This window comes from Rhea pennata, chromosome 4 (genome assembly GCF_028389875.1).
Source record: "Rhea pennata isolate bPtePen1 chromosome 4, bPtePen1.pri, whole genome shotgun sequence".
NCBI classification, from domain to species: domain Eukaryota; kingdom Metazoa; phylum Chordata; class Aves; order Rheiformes; family Rheidae; genus Rhea; species Rhea pennata.
The window spans coordinates 68,609,054-68,636,268 of NC_084666.1; the positions used below are offsets into that span (position 1 = coordinate 68,609,054).

Sequence of the window (27,215 nt, forward strand, 5' to 3'; positions counted from 1 at the left end):
ACCTTCACACAGCAAGCTCTTTCTCCTTCCTGGTGGTTCAGTAGTGGGTGGTACAGACCACAGAGCTTCAGCCAAGAAAAAATGGAGCCCATCAGGAAAATAAAGATCTGTGCCAGTCACTAACGCAGGGTATTAGTGGCAAAATCAAGTCTACTGACCTTCGGCTGGCCCCTTCTTGCATTTCAAGTCGCATGATATGGCACTTCATAATTACTCAACACTGACAGTTGTCATTTTAAAACAAATGACGACTTTTGGAGGTCAGCTTTGGGTATTCTCCAGGCAAAAAGTGTTGAAAGTAGTAACATGGACTCAGTAGCAAAGCAAACACCAATATAGCTTATACACCTGCAGTCACAGATCACCTCTCTTTTGAGGAGGGAATCAAATCAACACTGGCAAGAAATTTATGTTCTCCTTCCCACAGTCAACATTAAACCTTCCTACTACAGCTCTGCAGAAGCTGCTCAGATTTCTGCTCTTCTTGGGTATGAACTACTCATCTTCACTTTTTTCTTTTTTAAACTGCTTGTATAAATACTTTGGCTCTCACCTCGAACCACCATTAGTTAAAGCTACTATAATTCTGCCTCAGTTTACTATCTTAACTACAGGACCAGGTTATCAGCATGCCAGTCTCCTCCTCAAAATCCTATGTGATACTTGAAGTGAATTAGTACCGGAAGGAAGGAAAACCCAAATTGCCTCAATATCCTTACTCTCCCTGCACATGCCATGGTGAGGAACAAGTTGAATAATATGTAATAATCCAAGACCGGTTACTCAAAAAAAGATGAGCTGATAGAGCTAGTTAGGTCACTGAAAAATCAGCTGGGTCGGGGGGCAGGGGGAAGTCCCCAGATGCTGTTTAGGGAAGCAAAGAGCACACCAATAACCTACTGGGCGAGACCTGTCCGTGGAGGGCAAAAAAAGTGAAAAACACCCTTGTGCATCACGCCACAGATGAGAAACGTCTCTGCCGGCAAGACCGCTCTCCTGATGCTGCGATTGCCAACAGTCCCGTCATGCCCTGCAAACTGCAAGGGCACCGAACTGGCAGCAGCTCCCTCGGTGCCAGGCCACTTCATCTCCTGGCCCGAGAGGAGACGGGCACCAAGCCAACAGAATATTTAATCCTTAACGGAGCTTCTTTTAAGCAGTAGCTTTGTTTTAGCATTTGGGATTTTGCTTTTTCATCCAGGTAGCTGGTGTTCCTCACACACACAGCCTAAGTCCTACACTGCGAAATGCAGTCCATCAGGAAATGCTATCAACCTTCAGAAACAGCACCAGAAAACCCCAAATTACTGGCCCCATCTTATACCCAAAGATGATCTCCAAAACATCAAAAAATTGTTAAGAAAAGTGCCAGTGAAGCCATCCCAGGCCAGCAACAGGAAATTTGCCAGATGACCATCTACTTTTCTTCCACTGTGCAGTCGCATAACAGAGTGCTTTAACACAACCATCCACCTTTTTTTTTTTTTTTTTTTTTTTCTTTTTGGATATATTTAAAGGCCCTTTCTATATGTTGAAATAATCTGAATTTAAGGTTTTGAGTTGCATGCTAATACTCTGTCTTATTTTAGTTGGTCTCCATGAAACTGCTCACTGATACGTTCAGCTTTACTTCTCCCGCCCACCATTTCTGGAAGGAGCGCTAAGGAACAGCAGATCAGCAAAGTTCATCTTCAGTGAACGACGGACAACCGTCTCTCCTGCAAGAGAAGTCTAAGACAGATCAACACAAGAGCGAGACCGTCGCTGAACTGCCACCACCTCCGAATGATTTACCTCCCGGGAGCCGCGGAGACAAGGTGCTCAGGAAGCCTGGGAGAGAGCGCGCTGACGGGTGACGGTGCTGCTACAGGCGAGAGCGCTGCTGCGGGCTCCGGTCTAGCACCCGTTGCATTGCATTCACAGCGACAAAACACACACACAGTAAAAGGGTTTTAATCCATACTGAAATAGTATGCCAGACAGGGAGGAAAAAGGGAAAAAAAAAAAACCACCTCTGCATGCAAGTGTCAGTACTGTGAAAAAACCCCGAAGTTCACAGAGAAGTGTAAAGGAGGGTAATGATGAGGCACAACAGGCTTGAGATGTGCCATGCTTTTAGTGCAAGTTGAGGAGTGTCCTGCTGCTCGTGAACTCCGTAACAACCAACCAGTGTATTTACAAAGATGAAACACATATTTCAGATCACATTATAACGATGGAAAACTTTCAGGGAACACCAGAACCAGCTTCAACTTGTGGTGGGATAAATTCCCCAAGTTTTATATACCTTCTGCTGTGATTTCTTTAGAGTGTTAGATTTGTGAGGGTTAAAGTATGTACTTCTTAGTATTTTTTTCATCTCCTTCCACTTGTTGTGACAAAATAAAAATCTAGAAAATGCTGGATTGAAGGCCCGCTCCTTGAGGAACACCCATCAGACATCCCACGGCAATGTGCACAAGTGAAATACAAGGTACAGAGGAATCGCAACCAGAAGTTTTGAGCAGTGTGAGTTAGCTACCTAAGTAGGATTTCGTTTTCTTTGATTAGCATGCAGGATGAAGTGTATTAATAAAGTAGGTAGCCTTAAAGTGCTGCAAATTATTGAACAGATTCAGGAATGACCATGAAGCCAACCTTGTTGGTGGTAAAGGCGTTGATGGCAATTCTGCTACAGGCGGCATCTCGAAAGTCTGAGTAGCTACAGAGGTTTTATCCAGATTATTAGAGGACTCCTCGGCTCCTGTCCCATTAGGCAGATCTGCAGGTATGCTTTACAAACATTTATGACATGAGGTGGGGGGGAAGTCACATGATTCATGATAGAGGTTGTTTTAGGACTGATCAAGAGCGGGACAAATATTTTCTAGTGGCAACAGATTAGCTGAACTGTAAATCTGGAAAATCCAGATACAGACTCACTCAGGACGATTAGTTGACTCTACATTTCTAAGACCAAAACTAAATCAGTACTTGGTGGGTCAAAACAGTTAGAAAGCGCTCAACATCAGAAACATGCTTGGAAATTGAATACTGTGGAATTAGAACCAAATCAGCTACTAAAACATGTAAATAAAATTTATGTAAAAGTTAGCCTTTGCCCTTCTAAGCTTTAAGTAACTTGTTTAAGAGGTACAATTTACACATTTGGCTTCAGGGAGGGCTTTCTATTTCAGTTTGCTGTCCTTCCAACAGCTGAAAGAAATATCCATTCACTCGCACAAAAATTCCCAGTGGGATGCAGTTTAGGGATATATGAAACTAGAAAAGTAGAATAAAAAAAAAATCATAGGACATTTGTCTTCGACAATGGCTGAAAAGTTGGGATATCCGGTGGTAAACTGATGGGAGAAAAGTTTCCTTTCTGCTGTTTAATAGCAGCATAGCCTGCCTTCCAGCTGATCGTTTAATTTTACGCTTGTTCACTTATATCAAAAAAAAAAAAATCACATCAGAACACTTCTCCGAGGATCAGCAGAATACGGGCAATCGGAGACGGGCTGAGGCGTGCTATCCACACCTGAACGGAAGAGCAGGCCTTTTCGCAGTCCCATTCTGGATATTCCGGAAAGCAGCGAGGAAGCCCAGAAGTTAACGTGCAGGGGGCATCCCGGATCCTGGGAGACGGGACGACATCTTTAGAGCGGTAAACACAAGGGCACTGAGGTCCATCAGAAGGCTCCTGTAAACATGCACGCGCTCAGGTACGTGCCCATACGGAGAATTCCCGCGGATAACCCCGCAGAAGCGATCCAGATGAACCACGGGCAGTCGGGGACCAGGCGCAGGGCAGCTATCCAGGCAGAAGGAGCAGGCTAACAGGAAAAAGAGTTTGAAGGGCTGCTTTCCTTCATGTTATTCTTCTGAGGTGTTATCTGAGATGCTACTGTTGAGAGACAACCTCTGCGATACATAGGTAGAACGATGGTGAATTTTTACGACTTTGATACTTTTCCTGTAGAGCAATAACTGTAATATGGCATCTTTGAAAAAGTTTTGTTCTCAACACAGGTCAGCTTCACGTTCCTGAATGCAGAGATTTGCTCAGCCATCTTGAAAATATTTTTGCTAAAATAGATGCTGTCTTAATACGGGAAATAGTGTGACACACTACAAAGCATTTACGGGAACTGTCAATTTGCTGCTGAAAATTCATAAGAAACTAACAATTTTGGTAGTTTTTCTTTCACTGTTATCACCTCCTCAACATATAAGACTGCAGCTTTCTAAGTTTACTTTCAATCAAAACAGAGATAACTGTGCTTTGGATTATTTAGGGAGACTTTTTTCAGTCTCACTAAAGCAATTCATTCTTCAAAGGGCTAAGAGCTAGTGAGACAGAATATAATGGTATATTAAATACCAGCATAAGGGCATTCTCACTATCTAGGAACATCTCCAAAACACAAAAATATTTGGAGGTCAAACCATTCTACCCTTGGAAAGAATACTTTGCAGACAATCTAAGTGGCAAGTTTTCACCGTTTTCATTGCACTGATTATCTTGAAAGCTCTTTTCTCCTTTCTGGTTACAAAAAACTCCTCTTTAAACCAGCAAAATAATTTTAACGGGGTATTTTGTATTCCTGCTTTAACGCGCTGTATTCCACTACATGATTACATTGTGGTTGATCAGTAACACGCTTCGTTTTAGTGACGCATGACTCAGTCAAATGAGTTAACGTGACAAAAATCACACTGAACGGCAACTCTCACCCAAAGACCATCTTCAGGGAGACCGCTAAAGCGTGCGTTTCCCCCCCCTCCCCGCCATCCCAACGGAGTTAATCGTGAAGGGCGTGCAGGACGCGATACGCTTCGGTCCGTCGTTACGGGTGCGATTTTAACCGTACGTCGTGCCGCGCGCGGTTACGCGTCCGCCCCGGTGGCCGTTCGCGTCAGACGGCTTGGCCGTTACCTGAAATCGCCGCTCTCCGTTTGGCTTTCCCTAGAGACAAAAAACGACAAACCCGGTAAGCTGCCGCCGTACCGACGCGAACCAGCCGAGAGGGAAGCACCAGCTCAAAACGCTCGCCCGGCCGCTCGCGACCTTCTCGGCGGACGTTACGAGCCGACGGCGGGCGCTGTTCGGCGCGACTCCTGCTCCTGTCGCGCCCCCAGGCGCCAGCCGGTTCCTCGGCTTCTGCACGCCTTCGAAAGCACAAAAATACGCTGCGTGGTTTTCCCCGCAGCCAGGAACTCCGCTACTCTGATATTCTTGTGCAATTCAGGCTGTCTCCGCTACGTGGCCGGGACGTAGCCACTTCTCTTACTGCCATCAGCGGAGTCGTTACAAACTACAGCTCTTTGCTAGAGAGGACTCTGGTAAGGAGCCAGAGAGACTCGGAAGAAAGAACAGACAGAACTAAGTTAAAAGCAGCTTTTATTAAAATACTCTTCAAGCTTCAAAAAGCATAAATTAATGAACGTGTAGCTATTATAATACATTATTTTACAGGAGAATCATAGGGCCATGAAGATTTTACGAACACCAGAAATCCTGAGAGCTTCGCTCTGAAATAAATAAATACCACTGCCTTATCTTGCTCTTGTTAGAGGTTATGCATCGAAGCCCTTACACGTACACAGCAACGCTCTGCTCAGCTTTTTCTCTTCTTTTCACAATACGCACGGGTCGCTTGTTTAAGCGGCAGGCTCTTTACACCGAACTTGCACTAAGATACTCAGTACTGGCAAACTCCTTCCTGCTCAAAAGCAGTCCGTCTTCATGCGCTACTTCATATAACATTTACAACCGCTCTAAAACTGGCCTGCGGAAAAGCTACTGAAATCGAAGAACATCATCCCGGTAAGTGCAGTAGTTTGAAATCAGTGTATGCAGTCCCTCCTCTTCTCCTTCTCCTGCCCCCAAACCAAAACACCATCGTTTCTTGCTCTTCCGTTCACTGTTTTCTGCTTTCTAACAACCTATAGTAACTCAAAACTCAGCAATGCAAATGACTCGCTTAAGGCAAAAAAGAACTGCAACAGCCTTCTCCTGCCCCACTTTGCAAGATTCAGTCACCCAAGTCGTTCCGGATTACATATGTATTTTTTGTCAACTAGTGATTAGCACAAAAAACATTTTCATCTCATTTTTACACATCAGTAGGAAAGTGTTAGAAAAGTATAGAAAAAGCTAGAATTTCTCTTGTAGTAAGGCTAGTGAAATACATTTTTCTTTTTTTTTTTGCAAAGCAGTTGGAAAAGAAGAAAGGTAATAAATGTTTATATTTAGCTTTTGCAACGTGAGTAAAATCACTGGACATTAAGAACACGTGCTGAGACTTCATGGTGCCAGTCACGTAATTTTGTGTATTTGGGGCTAAAGACGTGGCTGGGAATCTTTTCCCTGTGGAAAGAAGTGATAGAAGAAAAATAAGAAAGAAAGAAAGAAAGTTTGTCTTCAAGCAGTTTCACAAGCGAGCCAAAGCATGCGATCGCCATGCACTACGCACACCCCTGCATTTCCTTCCCATCTTTCAAGAGTCCATCCAGCCTTAAGCAAAGTCAGTAGAAAGACTCCCAAGGACTGCTACAACCAGTCATTTAGCCGCTAGCGAGTCCCCCTTTTGAACAACACGCTTATTCCAAAGCGGCAAGACAGCCGACACTTGTTCACCATCCAGAACGGTAATACTTTCCAGTTATATCTTGAAACCTGAGCCACACGAGCAAATCAAAAAATGCCTGGTTAGATGTCGGAAAAGAAAACATGTTGACGTGCTGACCTCATACAGAAAACCAAACCAATCCAAGTTTATGGAAAAAAGCTTAAACCCCTGCACAAACATTAATACTGGACTGTACAAACAGAGATTTAAAAGGTTTGTCTATGAAGAAAAATATCTTGATTTTTACATGCTGAAATATGAGGCAAAAAACAAGCAACATTTGAAAAGCACTCAGACCTTCAACAAATGCACCAAACAGTAATGCACTATCAGTTAAGAATCAAGACATGCAAAGTAATAAAGTAACAAAAAGGTAAAACATGAACTCACTTAGTCTTCTTTGCAGTTTCAGGTTCTGGTTCTTTCACTGCAAGGAAACAGAAAATTTTGATTTTCTAAGAAACAAAACAGTACCACTAAACACTGGCATCCCCCCCGTACCAAAGCATTTTCCACACCGGGAAATTATAACAAGGCTTGTAAGGACTTCTTGACTCTAAATATGCCTTAATGGAAATCAGTATGTCTATAAACTTCAGAAGTCCCTTTGCCAGCCAGATCACCCTAAGGTGGCTCTGCTAGTCTCTGCCCCTTCCCTTGGTGTTGGCACTAGTTAAGGTGTGAGAAGGTGAGTTAAGGTGGTAAAGGGTGGGAATTCAGAGAGATGTCTTCTGGAGGAACATCCAGTAGGTATGTATCAGATGATAATCCCAGTGTCTCTACACAGCCATGCCATGACTCCATCAAGGCGCTGCAGAAACACAGATGGGATAAAACTGGAATTTATATTTAGTTTGGCACGTATGGCTGCAAATATATTCTTATATTATTTGTCAACATGATTAATTCACTCACACTGTAAGGGAACACTGACATGTTCCTTGATGTTCAGGTCTCGTATTTTCCTCTCGAAAGGATTAGTGAAGAAAAGAGTCCCAAGAGATACAAAGACTCATTTAAACAGACTAGTGCAAGGCAGGCGCCACAAAACAGTGAGTTACTGTCTCACTTCAGGAGGTTTGTCACATTTGGACAACAGTCCTTATTTGGGGAGATTAGCAGTGGCTTCTGGAGTAACTCTGCCCATGAACATGAGTTGATTTAATCAGCCCTGCTGCCAGGATGGGTCCAGTTTCACCACTGCCCTCTTTTAGTACTAGCTGTGAAAAGTGTAGGAATGAAATAGTCACTCGTATATTAGCTACCTCAGTCTAAACATGACAGAGTTCAAATGCCCTGACAGCATTTCTGATGGATTTACCCAGCGCTCAGACCCCAGACAGTAAATTACAAGTGGCAGCACGAGATGACATCAAAGTTGTTTCCATATGACGACTGCGACAGACTTTTTCTGCATCCTCAGCTCTACTCTTCAGCATACATACTCATGCCTCCATCCTCTGCTTATGGTATGATATTTCCTTGGAACATACTGAGAAGCTTCAGATCTGTGCTTCTGATCGGCAAAATCACCGCACATGGTAAGCCTCTGTACAACCCTCGAGCGTTTTCTACAGGCTTGAGAAAGTCTCAGAGTTTCTCTAAGCGCTTTCTCTCTCTAAGCGTGGAGGGTCCCCACAGCAGTGATGCAAGAGGGGAAAGCAATAACAAACACGTACCGTCTGCCAGCGTCTTTGGGAATAGGCACAGCAGTTTTAGGCTTATCTAGAACGTATTAGTACCTAAATAAGCTGGGAGCAATGCCAAGTAACGCTTATGTCCAGAGCCATTCAGCAACTGCTGGAGACGTACAACAATATTTTCCTACTCCAACATAGCCTCCTCTATCTTTCTTCTTCTAAAGAGCTCACCAAAGTTCTGCCGACTGGATTTATTACCCAGCAGGGAGAGGTTTTAGAGATGCGATTAAATCATTTTATTTTCTTCCCTCCCCCCCCCCCCCCCACCACACCTTTCAGAACCAGCCGTTCGCCCGAGGCCGCTGCCGTTATTTTGCTAACATCACGCTACTCACTACGGTCGGTGCCGGTGATCTGGGCAAGGATGCGGAAAGAGCGGGACTGGGTGGTCCCCGTGCGCGGGTGCCAGTCCTCGGTGTCTTCGATCAGCCGCTTCTTGCTGGCGTCGCTGTGAGTAGGCGTGTGGTAAAACTCCGTGTAGGTATCCACGATGTGCTTCCGCGGCGGGCTGCGGCGGGGAGAGAGAGGGCGGTGAGGCAGGAGCTCCGGCAGGCAGCACCGCCGAGGCGAGGGCGGCCGCGGGGGCACGGCCGGAGCGGCGCTCCCCACGGCGCTCGAAGGCGGCTGCCGCAGGCAACGCTACGCGGGCTCGGTCCCCCGAACCGGGCGGCGATTTCTCACTACTCCAGCCCAACCGAAGGGTTTTTCCCTGTTGCACGGCTGGAACGACTGAACAGGTGTCGGTCATTAACATGACATTTACGAATTTAAACATTTACCGTTTCGGTGGGTTTTTCCTTGGAGAGGACAGAGTAGGACAGCAAGAGGAACAGTTTTCCCAGCGTGAACAGGAGTGAGAGAGAAAAGGAAAACAAGGGGAGAAAAAAGTGAGAAAGGCGAAACAGAAGTGTAGCTAAGCTAATCTATTGAATTAGTTTTACAAGAGAGAGCACTGAAATCCAATTAAAAGCGATACTCATTCTGCTACCATTAACTTCCCGTTCTTCCATTTAACTTAAACTTACAGCGAGCCCCACGGAGGTGTAAGAGGGGGATTTTTTTTGCTTGTTTCAGTAAAGCAGGGCGGTGTACTTGGTTCTGATCGAGCGCCACGAGCTGCAAGCCCAGGACAAGTTGTCCTCTTAGTTTGCAGAGGGCAAAGCACTCGCTGCTCGCAGTGGCCACCAGCTACCCAGGAAGCCTTTTGCAACTAGTAAGGCTGAGATCAGAACCGAGTAGTCTGAAAATACAGAGATGTTCTAATGCACAACGTGGAGGTATCGGTGCTCCATTCCCTCTCTGAAAGTCAAAGACACGGAGCGATTGCTTCCTCTGGAATTCTTCCCCGCAATACTCTATATTATTACCAATCCCTGGGCTAGCAGGCTTGCAAGAAGATGGGGGTGTTGAAGCTTTGCTTTCAATAACTGATTAAAAAACCCATGTAATAGCACTGATCTGTTTACAAAAAGATAACAGAAAACTCACGCTACGTATTTTATCCCTAAATTCCGTGTTAATTATCTCAAAGCATTCATCTGAAAGAGTCTTTGCACATACATTTATTTTTACATGACCTACAGAAGATTAACTTTGCCAAACTAGCTCCCAAGACGTAACAATTCCATAAATAAAAAAATTCTAAAGTCGCTTCTATTTTTGTCACTATTTCTCCACTGTATTTTCATGTCCAAGGTGTTTCTAGTAAAGGAAGGTGGAACACATGAATGAGGATGATGTAAGTTATTAATCTGTCAACAAGTTCAAGTCAGGCCTCCTCAATGGGATGCGTTAGAAAATACTTAATATTAATATTAAGCAATAGCTTCAAAAATGATGTGAAAGGTATCACACAAAATTACAGGAAAAGACTGAATTTACCAAAAGTGATGCAGGATATTAGTGAAGTACTTACACCTCAAAGCTACTGGTGGCGGGAGGGGTACAGAAACAAAGACAGTGGCATTTCCAGGATGGAGTACAAGCAAGGAACACAGACAAAATGAAGTGAAGCGACAGAACAGTTAATGGAAAGGATAAATTCTGAAAATTAAAGCAATACAGTTGCAGAGTTACATGGAAAAGTAATCATTTACATGCAATTGACTATTTTTACAATTAACACAAAGACGTAAGTAGTCTTCCACATTTGTTGCAAGTGCTATTATAAATAAAATATCCTGCTGACTCGTCCCCTCGCCTTCTCTCTCCTTACAGATCCTGCTACTTCCTTTTTTAAAGTTGAAGATCTCCTGGTAATGACTCATTGAGGCAACAAGGTGGTGCCAGACACAAAGGAAAATTAAATGAGACAGGCTCTCCTGCGACTCAGTCCTGAGGCAAGGGGGCAGAAGGCAAACTAGTAAAACCTCAGCCGTACTTATCATCCCCAGAGCATATACATAATAATGTACGGATGTTACACTTCCTTTTGCTGTTTGAGTTCGATACCTGGTCCTTTCGCCCATACTCAAAGCATTTATGTTTTAAAATTGTGTTTTGCTAATGTACCAGTTTTCCTTCCATAGCTATAGGGGCAGCAAGAATTTATCAATGCACACAAACATCACACAAATCTTCCGTGGGATTAAGGAAAAAATGCTGCAAAGCTCAACACAGTGGGAAGCAAGATCACATCATGTCCAATGCAGACCAAAACCACTTACTACATTAACAAGTTACTAAAAGAGCTGAAGCTGTTTTGCAAGATTTAAATATAGAACTCTGTAAGAGTTATAATAGTGCAAAACAACAACACATGCTGGTTATTCGGACAAGAAAAAAACAACATAATTCAACTCCAGTGCTGTTGATACTAACTTTGTCACTGTTGTTATCTGCAAGGGAAAAAGAAAGGTATTTAACGTGTTAATGCATTCTTTGTTTCTTGAAATAGTTTAGGATCTTCCAAATCCAAGCTCTGGGAAAGCCGTACATCATATAGAGCCAAACACAAAATTACTAAGAACCTATAAGGGAAAAAAAGTAGCTCCCCAGCCCGATGTTAAACGGAGCAAAGTCCATGGACATCTTACCTCTTATAAGCAGCAGGCACGTTTTCATGCATGGGTTGGCAAGAAGGTCTTTGAAAAAGCAAAATTGTACATTGCCTAGCAAAGCCAGATTGCTTCCTTTTTAAAAGCCAGGACTAAGCAAGGGAACCAGGTCTTCCTCCCTATGCTGAAGTGAAGGCAAATCATTTACTATCGACAAAAGCCACTGTCGGTGTGGACAAGCCTCACTATTTTCGAGCCCCCAAGCCATATTCTCGGAAGCCGTATTTCACCTACGGCAAAGTCTGTAAGCATGATTCGCAAGCCGTTATCCTGCAGAAGGTAAAGACTTCACCTCATCTTTGCTCAGTGAGCTACAGGCAACAGCTTTTGCACCGGTGTTTCTAACAGCAGCAGCGACTTCCACACTGCTAAAACGAGGGGAACAATCGGGCCGTCGTCTGCTTCACCTTGTCCCGGATCTCATCTATAGCGCTAAATAAACGCACGATTTCTCCTCGGCAGCTGAATTCTCCAGAGTCCAGTGAGCGTTTATCACTTAGAGTCTATCGGTGCTTTCTGTCAATAACAATTTTTAATCCAAATGATAATTTTTTTAGCCTGCATGATAAGCAGACTTCTGCAAAATCCAGGCAGGTGGTTCTGGTTTTAATCAGGAGCGAGCAATCTGAGACTGGTTTAAACACAAAGGAGCAGGTTCAGCTCGTTCAAACTTTCAAAAAAAAATTACACACTGCTTACAGCAAGAGCTGTGCTTTTCAAGCACAACAGCAAAAAGAGATCCCTGGCTCTCAGATCTATCCCCAAAACACTCTCCACACTGCATGTGGTGAATAACAGGTCAAGAAGATCTTCTGTAAATAGTGTACAACTCTAGTCTAAGTAAATTTGCAAAAAGGACAGTGCAACTTCTCTCACTGAATCAGCTCAACACTGTCTTCATGCATAAACAAATTCTTACTCTAGGAATAAGGATTTGATCTGTGCTTGAAACCGAAGCTGCGTATGTTTAGAGATGGGTTTTTCTTTCCTTCCTTTCTAAGGAAAATTAAAAGCAGAGAAGTGAAATGGAATTTATTTCAGATTGATCAATTATTCCAAATTTCAGTATTTTTAATATTTCATAAGTGTCATCAATTCTAGATTAGGATTTAAGTAGCACTTAAATCCAGTTACAGCCCCAACACATTGTTCTAAGAAAGATGGCAAAATTCAGCACATTTTTACAGCTCCAAAGTTTCTCAAAATTTCCAAAATGAGATCTGTAAGGTTGGTGGCAAGACAGGGGTTTTTTAACCCGGCAACAGCGATGCTCTTCAGCTGGCGTTATTTGCTCACTAAGTGTAAGATCAGGGCATTTACCAATGCTCAGCGAGTTACACTATCTTGATTATTAAATGCTTACTTGATGCCTGCAGCACTTCATTGCAGGAAGACTTAATTTTGTTGCTATTGTTCACTTTTCAGAAGTGATTACCGCTTCGGAGAGCCCACACCTCACACGTCGTTTGCTAAAACGGCATTCCTGGAAAGATGGGGCAGTCTGCCAAAGCGTACTCTGCAAGTCTCCCAGCACCGAGCAGGTCCTTGGGAACTCCTGTTTTTATCCCAGATGGAAGCACACCATCATCTGCTCAAAAGGGAGCCTAAAAGTTACCATGCTGACATAACAGCGTGATATAAAATGCATAAGGACTGCATTATAGGAAAGCACATATGGAAAATATCTGTGCTAAAATATAAAGGGACAGATGCATAAACAAGCTTTTCTCTCCAGAAGCAGCCTGATTATACCCACAAGGAATCTGTTTTGTACGTAAGACGTGGATTTTTCCCCTTCTGCAGGTGTCTTCCTGCAGTCAGATTGGGAGAACCTAAGAAAAGATTGGCACTAGGCCTATTCCCCTTACCCCTTTCCCTCTTGTAAGGGAAAATACTAACCATATTTTATTCAGATACGGGAAATACTAACCCATAGCTAGGTTTTAAGCTCTTAAGAGTCAAGACAAAACTCAAAATTGTTTGGGAAAGCAGAAAGCTGGTCAACGAATGCACCATAACCCAGAACGAGGATGCCTTTTAAATTTCGTTTTTCTGGACTTACGGCCCGGAGATGCCGAGTGATCTGTCAGGGCCCTTTTCAGCTTTCTGCACTTAAGTCCAGGGATTTGCACTGTTAAGCTGCAAAAAGAACCTGTTTAAACCTGATCAACTTCCTCCCGCAAATCCCCAAATTTCCGCTGCGCTGCGGACCAAATTAGCTCTGCGCCCCGGCCCCTTCGCCGCCCCTGCCGCCAGCTCTCCCCACGACTCCGGCCGTGGAGAGCTCGTTCACAGCGTCCCAGCGCTGGCGGTGGCGAGTCCCGCCGACTCCTCTTGACAGACCGCTCTGCATTTGAGTGCCTGCTGCTTTCGCTCGCCATGCCGCGACTCAAAGCGCGCAGCCAGACATCGGCGCGGACGTTAGTACCGAGCTTCTTGTAAGGTGCAAAACACATCGGTTTGGGATACCGCGGGTCCTGCAAAGAGCGTTTTGTGCTCTGATGCAATTTAGCGGTGAAACTGTAGGATTTCGACCTTAAAAAAAAAAGATCGCCACGAATGGCCCCGCTCGGCAGGGCGACGCAACCCTTTTAACGCCGCCACGGCTTCTCCGGAGACCTGCTTCTGCAAAGGGAGCAGCTCACCCAAGACGTGCTCCATCCAGCCCGCCAACAAGCCCAGCGGCTCTCCTGCGAGGAGCGCCGACGCCCCCCCGGCCCCCCGCGGCCACCTACCCGTTCTGCAGTTTACTGTCCCCCTGGGCGTCTCCGAGCCCTCGTCGCGGCCCCTCCGCCGCCTCCGGGGCCGGCTGCCGCGGGACGCTAGCGGCGGCTTTAGCGGCGCCGGGGGCGGCCGCCCGCGGCTCGGCGCTAGCGTTAGCGTGCGGTCCGGGTGCGGCGCGGGGGGCCGGGGCGGCCGGCGCGGGGGGCGCGGGTGACGGGGTGAAGGCGGAGGACGGTGACGGGATGGAAGCGACTTTGGAGGAAGCGACCGCCCCGAACGGCCTCGGTGTCTTATTGTAAGCCACGGCGGCCAGGGAAGCGGCTTTGGGTGCAGCAGGAGAGGCAATGGGCACGGGCTTAACTACTTCTTTAGGTTCTCCCTACGGGAAATAAATAGAAGAGAAACACACAAAAACACGCCAACCACATGCACGTTCCCGAGCAGGCGTGCCTGTCAGTAGCAGGTATCTTTTTTGTCGGCCCAGCTGCAAGCTTCACCAATCCCGCAGCAACAGAAGTGAAGGGAAGACGAGCCATGCCTTCCGGGGAAGGGACCGAGCCACACGTGCACGACGAACCTGGAAGCCCGAGATGCTCCCTTCTCTCGTCTCCTCCAAGAGGCACACGCCACAAAGCATATTTAAGACAAACTCTGCTGCAAGACCCACTGGGTAATTCACGTGGAAAATATTAGTAGGTGTCATTTAAATCCACACCCCATCTCTCAAACCCAACGATACGTGTGTTCCCCACACACGGACAGTACACGTGTGCAAACACACACGTTAGACATTGGTCTGCTGACAGGGCCCATAGCAAGAGGGAGGATCCGGAGCTCTGCAGCCTGTTTATTAGAGGCCAGAGCCTTGGGACTAGGCAGACTTTTCCAGGTGTATCCCACCGACGTGACCCAGCCCCGTGTGAACGAAGGCTTTCCAGGCAGCCGGTGGGAAAGGACGCCCTCTGATCTCACGAGCAGCTGAGTCATAGGCAATACGTAACTCACGTACTCAGGTTCTGCAAGGGCTGTAACTGCTGGAGAGAAGGTGGTGTGAAAGGCTGATACCCTCTCACACACTTGCAACATATTTACAACACAAATCGACTTACAATAAAACCATACCGGGAAATAAAACTATGGCTGTTTTGTTTCTGAAATTACTTTGGGGGTGGAGCTGCGAGGAAGCAACTTTAAGAGACAGTCTATTTACAGCAACAGCAGATGAAAAAAATTGTTTCCAATCGTACTCTCCAGCCTATTCCAGATTACCCTGCAAGCTTTTGCGAAAGCTTTCTAGCAAGGTGGTATGTTTTAAGTACGGGGTGCGGCAGCATCTGTATACAGTACAGAGGCAAGTCTCACCCTGCGAATGTTCAACTTTGTCAAGTTTCTCCCCAGTTTTGATGATATGCATTAGAAGGGGAAGCAAGTCCCCCAGCTCCTTCTAGTATTTGAAAATATTCATTCATATTAAACTCATCCAGAAAAGATGACTTCTTATCTACCTCTGCCAGATCAAAACACTCCATATATATCCACATGTTTTTATGTTTTTGCTGGGAGCTTTGCTTTAATGCAGTGGTTCCCAGATCGCAGCCTCTCAGATTGGGAATCAGAGATTCACAAAATAGTAATACACTATACATTATTGAAGCCCACTTCAGAGGATTTTCAAGCACAGTTTTATGAGAGGGATGCCAGGTCCTCTGAAAGCACTGTCAGGTTTGGAAATAGCCTACTTAGCAAAAAGCAGCACTAGTTTTAAAAAATTTGGGAAGCTGGAAGACAACACATTTACCTGCACCTTTTCATGGATAATCATTTGACAGCTCTCAAATTTCTTTTGGAAGGGAAAAAGATCACTCCTAGGAGTGCAAAATTTGAATCTTCTCATGCCACACAGCAACTGAGTGTGCTATACTGAAAGGCGAGTTTGAATGACAGTTCTCATCAACAGCAGGGTTTGACAGATGGGGAACAGTTAGTGCCACATGCTACATTTCTTGGCTGTTGATAATGAACATACCTTTTGCACTTGAACAGGATCTGGTTTTGGTACAGTCGCCACTCTGGAAGAGAAAATACACACACAATCTTGAAAATCAACTCTTCAATGGTTAAGCTTCTCCCTCTTCCAGCTCACCACATCCACCCACAGACGTATGAATTATGTTTTTGTTTTCCTTCCTTAGAAGGAAGAAAAAATTATCCGAGTTGAACCTACAACACTGTGGTTAACACAGGACAAAAGCACAAACAAACTGGATGAACTTATCCAGATATAACATTAAAAGCTTTAACATCTATCAGTAAATACTGTTTGATTTATATTAAAATGATACCATATCACTGGCTAGGAAACACTAGCTCTAGTTTGCTTATTGTTTTTCTTCCCTTCACATGAAATGGTATCACATAACTCAAAAGTTCCAGGCAGACAATTGAGTTTTTCGCAGAGCATAACCCTCATTCAGGGTTAAAACATAAAATTTTTCTTAAGCCTCCCCCAAGGATTGCTATCAAATTAAGAAACATGGAAACTTTTTGCATAATGTTGAGTCTTCAAAGGTAGGTAAGCCTGATGCAACTCGAACGCCACAGCAGATAGCAAAAAAAAGACATAACAAACAAACAAAAAAAAACACTTCTCCCAAACAACGAATGTGTCGACACGTCCGCGCAGTGGCGGGCAGCAGAGGAAAGAGCGTGTTGGGAAGCACAAAGAAGAATCAACAGGTTTTTTTACACCAAAAAACTTTTAACTGGCAGCATACCAGGGGGGAAAAGCATCTCATTTCGCTTACAGGTTTTTTTCAGATTTTCACATATATATATGCGCGCAAAAATATACATACACACACTGCAATTTCAAAATCCAACCCACTAACTTCTTGTGCACAAACATTGCTGCTGATATGCCTTAGGCTCCTCTCGCGGTTTCAGTAGAAAAGTGGCTTCCTGTCACATTCCAAAACATTTCTTGCTGCATTTGGTAGCTTCCCAGAAAAACTAGCATCCCACAAACTGTCCAAGGAGCCGTAATTACATCCCGAGTGAAACCAAACAACCCTGATTTCCTAAGCATCTTTTAAATGGGCTTCTGAAGAGCTGGACTGTTATTTCTACGAGATAAATTGCTGGGTAGGTGCAAACATCAGTTTAACTGGAGATGAGATAACGGACGCTATGATTTAATTAAACACCTCTACTGCACAGACCAGTTTTACCATCTCCAGGAGGAAAGCACGGAGGGCTGGACTTGAACGAGGCCACACTTGGCACACTTAGCTGTGGTCTTCACAGCTTTCAAGAGGTGAGCAGAAAGCGGGTTTTGTGCCTTCTGAAGAGCAGGTCTGGTCCCCTGTTTCCCCCAGGGTTTCAAGCTCACACCTGCCACCGCGCCAGGCTGCATCCGCCACTGCTCCGATCTGCAGAGCTGGCAGCAGCAAACGCAACAAGAGGCAGCAACGCCAATGCATACGGAAACGTTTCTTCCCTTTAAGGACTAGAGTTATCAGGAAACTTGTATGTCAGTCTGCACCTTAGCCACACATTTTTTGATAATGTAACTTTGAATATATTGAATACTCACCAAACTAGCACAACAGTTTAAAAAAAAAAAGATACTCATTTTTCAAGTCAACCACCATATTTAATGATTGAGAAAGAAATTTCTATTTGCTACAGTTGGACTCTGAAGTTCCACCCTCATAACAAAAACATACTGAAATTTTCCTTTACAAAATAATTAAATCTGAGGTCGCAATGCATGAGATTGCAATAATATTTTTGCTCAGCGCCATTTCCAAATCATCTGAAGACATACTTGCTCTTCAAAATTCATGTTTAAAAATACCATATACAAAAAAAAAAAAAAAAAAAAAAAAAAAGGCGCTCTTGATAACCAAAATGTTCCCAATGTTCTTTTAACATCTGGAGTCAGACAGCATACCATTACTTTATTTCTCCTAAACATACTTGAAACAAGGACATAAATTTGTGTGTCCCAGACATACTTCAAACAATTTTACTTGGCCTTGTTGACTTCAGACCATAATCAGACCAAAATCTGTGATTTATCCAGGATTACATACAGAAAGTGCTCACCCAGCAATGTGAGCCACCAAGATCTGAATGTGAAAAATGTGCGGTGGTTAGACAAGACAGTACGAAAGGAAAAACGCACAGCTCAAGCTCAAAAGCAAAACACCTCCGACGTGCACGCATTTAAGAAAACGCTTGCTTTGCAGCTTAAAGCTTGACCATTCCTCTATGGATTGCGATAGCTACTTCTAAGTTAGCAAAGAAAAAAAGTAACTTAACCGTGGACTCTTGTATGTTTTTTGAGGTGGTAGCACTTAGTTTCCCAGCCTAACCTAAGCCTGTCAGGATTTCTTGTTTTGGTTAAGCAGACTGCATTAACCACTGATCATAAAGGCTTTCGCTTGCCTTGTTAATTCCCGTTAAAAGAGTAGGATAGGTCGAAGCAGAAAAACATCTTCTGAATGACTTAAAGTATTGTGTGAACCAATATCCTGAACTGCTGGTTTTAAGTAACATACAAAGAGAAGACACAGCCAAGGCAAAAGCTTGGTATAAATGCTTATTATAAACCGCGCGCTGAGAGGGTGCTGGCAAACCATGGCTGTGGGAGCCAGCTCCAGGCTGGAGCTGCAAGCGTCTTGGGAACCATTAGACCCAACGGGAATACAAGCAGCCGCCACCAGTTCCCGATGGCCCTAGGTTTTACACATACTTCTCCATCAAGCTTGTTTGTCCTTTGAAAAAAAAAAAAAAAAAAAAAAAAAAAAAAAAAGCTATATTTAGGCTGTGTAAACAGTTCATTCAGACCAAACATGATCGGATTTGCTCTGTAAACATACCACAAGCTGGTCCTCCCTGGTGAATACTTTTGTGACATTTAATGCAAGTCAAAACATTCCAGCTTCCTGCGCAGCCTTATTAGGAAATCAAATTGGTCTGCTCCTCACTGTAAGCAACATACCCAGCAAAAACTATTCATTCTTTAAATTCCCATTTTATTCCTTTCCTTTACAAGTATTTCACCCATAAGAACGTGCCAACAATGTAATGGGATCCTTCTATAATTACTAATACCTAGAAAAATCCATAATTAAATCCAAAGTTACAGTATTTCATGCTACAGTAATGGACACCACACCAATCGATGCGCCATCTCTAAAGACTGACCATCAGCACAAATACTGCAATCCCAATAGGCAGTGTGATAGAATCACAGTCAATATAAAGCAGGACTCTTTGGACAAGTCTCAGCTGTCCTGCACGTACAACTCCAAAAGGGAGGCCCAAACCCACCAGCTGACAAATCTGCAAAGCTTCACTAAATCCAAACTCCAAAAGATGTTTGCAAGTTAGTCTCTCTTCTCTCCACTTCAAGTCCCAGCATGCTGGTCCTTCTGCCCCTTCTACGGAGGCTCTATTATATTCACAACTTTAAAAGCACATGCAAAACTCAACAGAAAAATCACAGAGAGGTAACAGCATTTATTAGCCTGGCTATAAATAACAGAAATACACAATACCATTATTAACATAAGCATTTAGATTTTCCCATCTCTGTGTCTTAAAGGATTGTTCGTAAAGTTAATCTGAGATACAGCAACAACAAACTACAAAAATCTTCACTCCTAAAACAAAGTTCAGGCTGGGTGAAGGTGCAGGAGAGCTTTCCGCAAAATTTAAACAGGTTTCCCTCCTTTCTAATAGGAGGAAAAAAAGAAGGATCCCCTCCCCCCTGCATTTTCAAAATTAACTCCTTTTTTCCTAGCTGATCAATCAGGATATAGTTTTTGGCAGTAGGTATTATATCCCCGAGAAGCCACTAGTCAGATCTTCTTTCTGAAAATCTGATCCTTTAATGGCTTTACCGTTTCAGTCTACAGTTCTGGCTTTTTGCTTCTCTGTATTTCTAGACGGCAGTTAGCTGACAGGGTAGAAAGCTAAATGCATTTGCTTCTCGAAAACTAGCCAACTCTCATGAAAAAAATGACAGGCAGAAAATGTTTAACATATATAACAAGCTGGGACTTTTATTAGGGGTTATCTGAACAAAAACAAATGCAGACGTAATTTAAAGCAAAGAAAAAAGAGCTATCCAAATATTTCTTTTCCTAGACCAAAGCCCTTTCTCTATTACAGACATAATTCATTTCTTACCAACCTTGCTCTGGATCACAGCAATGGAAGGGAAAAACATTCTTCAGCTTGCTTTTCGTTATAACGCCTGCGTTACCAGAAACGGTCGTCTCAGAGACACCGGGCACTGGAGCAGCCTGCCAGGCAGTAACGTAACACACGGCTACGTTTCCCACAGGTTTCTAGGAACACACAGCAAATGCCCCAAGCAACACAAGGTGGCAGATTGGTGCATGCCAAAGGGGAGGCAGCAGAATTACCTTTAAGTACTAAATGAGAATACTCAATGTACGGGAATCCTTCACCCTCATTAAATAATAATAATAATAATAATAATAATAATAATAAAAAGGAGATGACACTTCCCCCTCCCCCCTTAAGACACACGGCAGCATTCTCAAACCAATGGTCATCATGCTTGGTGACACATCAACAGGCTGTTATGGGCCATCAGCGACAATTTTATTTCTTAAGCCCCTCTTACTGTTACTGTTTATTGTATTATTATTTTCACTTGGTTGAACCAATTTAGTTGATGTCCAATTATGTCATTATCCAAATACGGAAGGAGCTTTATTTAAAAATAATTTCTGAGAACATTTAACGCACGTAATTGCCAAGGAACCGTTCATTACAAATACAATGCACAGTTACATGCCGACCGGCTGCTTACGGAAACAAAACCAGTGCTAGAAGAGAGCTAAGCTGGGACACCAATCTGCTTTACTCCACGCACGATGGCATTTCAGACACTATATAGCTCAAGGCATCTCGCTGCTAACCTCTCCCATCCCACAAACTCACTCTCACGCGCAAAGTGCATTCCTTCTCCTCTTGCCCTAGGAAAACAGGCCACAGACTGGTGACAACTTGCAAGAGTTAAAACGCAAAGCCCAGCCTGCACACCGTTCTCCCAGCATTAAGAAAAACAAAAGCGTTCCTGTCGATTCTCGGTTTATAGCTGAAACGACAGAAAAATACTCAGAGGGTGGATTTTTAAACAACTTAAACCTCAATCTGAAAGAACTAGTGGTCAGACTTTCGGTCTTCACACACTTTGCTGAGTTATATTTAATGGACTAGGCTGAGAACACTGGTATTTTTTTCTTGACAGAAGAATATGTATCACCTCTGAAACACTGCTTTTTTATATTTAGCCTAGGAGTCTTAGCTTGGAAATCACTCTCAACTGACTTTAAATTTTCAGCAAGCTTAAAGAGGGGAAATGAACATAATGCAACATGTCAGTATTTTACACCGGGTTTATGCTATATAATACCTTCATGTCCTCACACCACACGCTCCTCTAGGACATCAGATTAAGGTAGACAGAAACAAGAAAAATTATGTTCCTCCTTTACTGCTCATTTGATATTCAGCCAAATCGATCCTAGGTGCTCTTCTTAAACTTAAATACAGCCTGGGAGTTCATGATTATGTGCTAAAACAAACAGTGCTGACATTTTAGGGGAGGCAGAAGCTGCCTTCTCCTCCAGTATTCCCACCCACAAAGGATCAGCTGTTTTCAGGACCTCCCAAAGGCAACCACCGCTCATAGTCTCATTCCTGCGGTCTGTGGCAACCCCTACTGAACACATTTGTAAAGGAAGTTTAAGTGCAGTCAGATAATATTTTATTCTATTAAAACAAAACCAAAAACAAGCAAAAAGCAAAGGAAAAATACTGTGGAGCTTATCTCACTTACCTTCTCACTGACAAAGACTTTTAAAAACATGCTTTCAACCCCCCATTAAGGCAGACAAGGTTTAGAAACCTCGAGACCCCATGCACATGACCTACTGAATTACTTGCTATCTCCTCCAGCTACTTCACGTAACTGGGTGATGTGATCACTAGGACCTGAAGCCGACCGAGGTGCAGCACAGGACAAACGCTCGGACCCCATAAACATGATGCTCCTGCCACCGAAAATGGCCGTTTCTGGTTTCATGTGAGGTGAAGTCCAGGACCATGGTGGGATTTCTTGCTCCAGCTGAGGGCTGGCACTTGGACGCGGAGGAGGAGGACATCCATCTGTGCTGCCCACTACTCTCTGGGCAGAGGTGGGACAAGGAGAGCGCAGCCACTACCAAGTTATGTCCTGCATGATGCCAGCAAATTGCTACAGGTAGTCCCAAAAAACAATTATGGAGCCAATTATTGCAGCTCAGGGTGCCAAAATCCTATCCCCTAGCTCACTAGGTGGTAATCCCATGTTCTCCCTGATATGCTACTCATGAGCAAAGGGGAAACCACATGTGTAATACTAGCTTGTCCCTCTCCTTCAGTGGCTCTTTCTTTCTTATCAGTTACGTCTTGCTACTTTTTTCGTAGATTTTTAAGAGACTATTCCAAAAACTGCCTTGCTGAGTAACAATGTCTACACCACATTGAAATGCAAATAACAAGACAGAATCAAAGGTCTTCAGCATCTATACCCCAGCTTATAATGCAGTGGAAGCTATACGTTTACTGTCTTTAGAAGTGTTTATTAGATGTTAATTCTAACACAGCAAGCTACCTTTTAAAAATAACAAGCTGAAAAAAAATAACATAGGTCTAAATGACTCGCAGATATAGTCATTCCTCCAAAAACCTCAAAACAAAAAAACAAAAGAAAAGCTAGACTAAGTGCTGACTTCAGTCTATCATGAAATCTAGGTTATAATTTAGGGGATTCAACATTTAATATACTAATTTTTTTTCCAGTGCTTTCCACAATATAGTGACTAACGTTTACGTTACCTCCTTTGTCTAAAACTCGGCTCAAATAAGCTCAAAAGCGCAGCCGCACGTATTTGAACTGAAAGTCATCATGGCAAACAGCCTCCTCCAACCCCACAGCATCCCCTTATTTGGGAATGGCTTTCATAATTGCATAGCTGGGAAAGAGCATTTATATCAAGTTCCTTCTCTCACATGAAGTAACTGGCAATTTAGACAGCCATTAGATAACGCAATTTTACTTCTTTCGGAAGCTAGAATCATCTTCTCTCCTCTACGAAGCAGCTTGCCCATTCATGGCTTTATAAGGAATATGAAAAAAAAATATTGTGGAAGAGTAGGTAACCAAATGAGATGAAATCTCGGTTTCAAAGATGCCAGGCAGCTACACCAAAAGAAGAGCCAAGTCCCTCTTCCTGACACCAGCAGCAGGAAGAGCCGTCAGCCCGCGTGGACGCCCAAAAGGCCGCCCAGGTTGCTTTGGTCTAATCTCAACCGTACCATCAGGCCTCCTGTTTCTTGCTGGCCCTTTATTATGATGCTGCAACAATTTGAGCAACCTAATACTACAGTTAGATCAATACGGTGAAGGTTTTGGGAAAATTGCTCCTCTGGAGTTCCATACTAAAACCTTTTCTTCACTGTAGGGGGTACTTTGGCATTTGCAGCTGTGCATCTCCAGCTCTTTCTGAACTGCACAGACATGTCCCCAGCCTGTCCCAGCTGCTTGGCTGACTAAATCAGAAAAATCACTGAGCCAGAGCCTGGTCCAGAAAAGCCAGAGGCATGGCAGAAATCACTAATAAAGGCACTGGAGACAAAATACAACAGAAAGGATCAACTCTATTCTTTCTATGCTATGGCTTTACTGCGTTCCCATTAGGGTCAATAATATCTTTTAGCATCTGTCTAACTCCCGAATGTGACCTACCACCAAAACAGCAAGTTTTTTTCCTTAGAAAACACATTAGTCCATCAGACACCTCCTTCTCTCCTCCTACTGCACTCCAGCAGGGAGGGATGACATTGGCCCTCGTGGTACCTCACCTCGGGGTCCAGCTGCCAAGGTGCCTTCCTTCTCCCACTACATTATGTTTATTACAGAACTAATTTAATGTTCCACTTGCCAGAAGATGTTAAATTTTCCTCTACAGTTCCTTGCTTTTGTTGGCCTTTATCATTTCCATGTATTGTTTATACCTTTATATATTTAAGGTCATAGGCGTATTGCAGGTCTAGCTACGCCGATAAAAGCTATGCATGTCTCGACAAGGCTGCCTATTGTAGCTTTAGGTGTCTAAACATTTCCATCCGAAAGACGTCTTATAAGAAAGCCTCCAACTATTGTTTCTAAAGGCCTCAGGTTAGCGTGGCCAACAGGTCCCACCACACCTTTATGAGAAAGCAAAGCTGAAGTCAGAGCGGCTGCCAGGGAAGATTCTGCAGCTGGAAATTATTTTTTTTGCTGCAAGAGCTAAGCAAGAAAAATTACAAAGAAACACCAGTCTCAAATAGTTAATTCCTGTTGTTCACACATGAGCCAAGGGCGATGGAAATTCTAACGTTCATTTACGTAAAGGTACACAAATCTCCTGCATCATTCGGAGCAACAGCAAAAGAAGTGAAAATGAACAATCCCATCTGACCCAGACTAGTCCAGCTAACCGAAGAGCTTTCCCTTCCCACAGTCTTAGCCATAGAAAAGTAGTTTTTACCCTTTTCTGCTCAAAATACTTAGGGAATAACATTCAGAGCATGCACCCAGACATATGGAGCAATTAACTGCTTTTGTGAGTGCTTTGTGAGCGACTAATCAGTGATGCAAAGCTGATGCAAAGCACTGGACAGTCACAAAGCCTGTTGAGAGTTCCCCACAACACGGCAAACTACTTATGTTACGAAGCAAGACAAAAATAAGCAAGCAACCTTTGACAGGAGCAACAAACGTTTCTATTGCCTCACGGGGTTTTGCAGTTCTGTGCTACAGACATGACTTTCTACTGCTAATACCCTGGAATTTTTCAAAAACTGGCCAAAAAAAAAAAAAAAAAGACTTTTTGCAGAATTCAGCTGCACAGGGGAGAACATCTGCATTTGCAAAGATGGATTTTCTTTTTTCCTTGCAGGTGGATATTAGACTAAAACCAAACAAGACAGGAAGGTTTCTTATTCAACATCTGATTTCATCTTTTTTACGCTACATAGACTGTCTTTTCATACATCATTTTCTATGTTTTACATACATTCTCCTCTCACTCACCTGCCCATGTTGTACTACTATTAATTACTTGTCTTCTCTTCAGGAGGTGAGCACTTTAACACTTTCCTTCTCCGTTTATAGATGCTGTACTCTGCAGGTACCAAGCACCTTTCTGCTAGATGGTGCGATGGTGCAATACCCAAGTAAACTTCCAGCAGTTGCTCTCAGCTTCTGTTTAGCTTTCTTTCATACCTCCTCAGAAACCTGCATACCTGAAAACTTGCTTACTTTTCCCAGCATTACTACAAAGCCCATCTTTCTTATGCTGTTACATTTTTATGGTACTGCGACATCTTTCCTGGGCACATTTACTTTCCACGCTGCCAACTATTAATTTCTTCTCATCACATTATCCACTAGAACAAGGCAGCAAGAGTCTTGCTCATGAGTCAGGACATGGCAGCTTTGACTCTCAGCAGCTGAGAGATGATCTTACATGGCATAGGACAGGATTTATTTAAACAGCGTCTCATTTTTTCCTATGGGCAGATCCTTAGGAACAGTTTTATCTAACATCACTGGGGCAACTCATGGATCTACCTTATTCTTCTCTTCTTTACATCCCATATAAGTTGCTACCTGAATTTGAAAAACTAAACAAATGCTTTAGGTTACCTGCACAGGGACTATATACATAAATTACTCATCCAACTCTCTTAGTTAACTTGAGCTATTTTTAGCACGTGGAGGATGCAGCACATTTTTAAACCACATAAGCTTCTTTTAATCCATTTAGAGACAACTGTCTCCTAACAGATCATCGCATATCCTTTTATAATTAAAGAATGCCTGCAAGTTAGCATCACAAACCCGGCATGCCTGAGCGAGGTGCTTTTCAAAGGAAAGTAACAGGTGTGGGACACGCTCTTCATTCGGAAAACAGAAGCGTAAATAGAGACGAGCGACATCGCTTGCGGCCCCCAAACGGTGGGCTGACGCATGCGTACGAAGGAGGAACGGCACAGACTGCGCAGCGGGCTCGGGAGCAGGTAAACGCCCCCCCGTACAGATGTGCAGGGCCAGATTCTGAGCCGCAGGGAACCCACGGAAAATTACTCCCCCTCTTTAAGATCACAGGAGCAAGAGGAAGCCAGTTTTCAAAACCAAGACCAAAATAAATGACTTATTCTAAGTACATGCATACAAAAAAAGCAACATCGTCTGAAAAAGGTGACACAGTTTCAGCCTCATGTACTATTCAAATTCGCCGGGAAGAAATGTTTCGGCTTCCCAAAGTGCAAGCTTTCCCGCTTATCTCGAGTTGGCCAAAAGCACAGGAAGCCCCACTGTTCACGCACAACCGCCAAACCACTGCCAAATCCCAAGGCTACTTCAGGTTCTGGGAAACCAACCAACAGCGCTTTAAAACTATGATCAGAAAACTTTTGGACCTGGGTCAAACAGTTATTACTCCAGCTTGCTGTCTCTCTGGCAGTCTCTTTGGACTATTGAGATCAGGAGACATTTGACTCACGCTATCATCGGAGAATCAAAATCAGCTACAAGTGCGCTTTGCCTAACTTTTGCAAAGAGTCACCATTTTGTCGCTGTTCTATGTTTCCCACTTAATGCTCTTCTCTGGATAACACTGAGGGAAAAATATTGGAAGATCTTATCTCCTAGAATTGGACCTGAGGTTGAGAGCGGTCAACACTAAATCACTAAAATCATTGTAGTGTCCTCGATGGTGTATTTTTTGAGTGAATCAGGTGTGGCAGCTCTTTCACACTGCTCCTACAGGCCAGACTTGCTCTAACTCAATGACCATAGCTGGCATAAAAGCAGATTGGGCAAATTTGGAGGAGTAATTTATTATGTGCTCAGGGAGGAGCAATTCTTCAAAGCCGGGGGAAACAAGGATAACTCTTCCACATCTAAACACATTACTACCCCTTTTTAACATACCCCTTGCATAGTCTCGGTTACTGAGCCCACGCAAGAGCACCAAAAAGTTCTCTTG

At 43.7% G+C, this 27,215-nt stretch overlaps 1 protein-coding gene across 8 annotated transcripts in view; it reads right to left on the reverse strand.

Moving 5' to 3' along the window:
- Positions 1-27,215, reverse strand: part of PDLIM5 (PDZ and LIM domain 5) — a 111,953-nt gene that overhangs the window by 33,741 nt on the left and 50,997 nt on the right. For 4 of the 8 annotated variants that reach the window (XM_062574199.1, XM_062574200.1, XM_062574198.1 and 1 more), the window contains 7 exons: positions 16,121-16,163; positions 14,106-14,473; positions 8,650-8,822; positions 7,005-7,041; positions 4,919-4,948; positions 2,638-2,772; positions 1,795-1,896 (listed from right to left, as the gene is read on the reverse strand). In XM_062574199.1, coding sequence (XP_062430183.1) covers positions 1,795-1,896; positions 2,638-2,772; positions 4,919-4,948; positions 7,005-7,041; positions 8,650-8,822; positions 14,106-14,473; positions 16,121-16,163 — 888 coding nt within the window. Of the gene's footprint in view, positions 1-1,794; positions 1,897-2,637; positions 2,773-4,918; positions 4,949-5,366; positions 6,353-7,004; positions 7,042-8,649; positions 8,823-9,093; positions 9,112-11,134; positions 11,152-14,105; positions 14,474-16,120; positions 16,164-27,215 lie in introns of those variants that run through there. The other 4 variants (XM_062574203.1, XM_062574206.1, XM_062574205.1 and 1 more) reach the window with 4 other exon arrangements.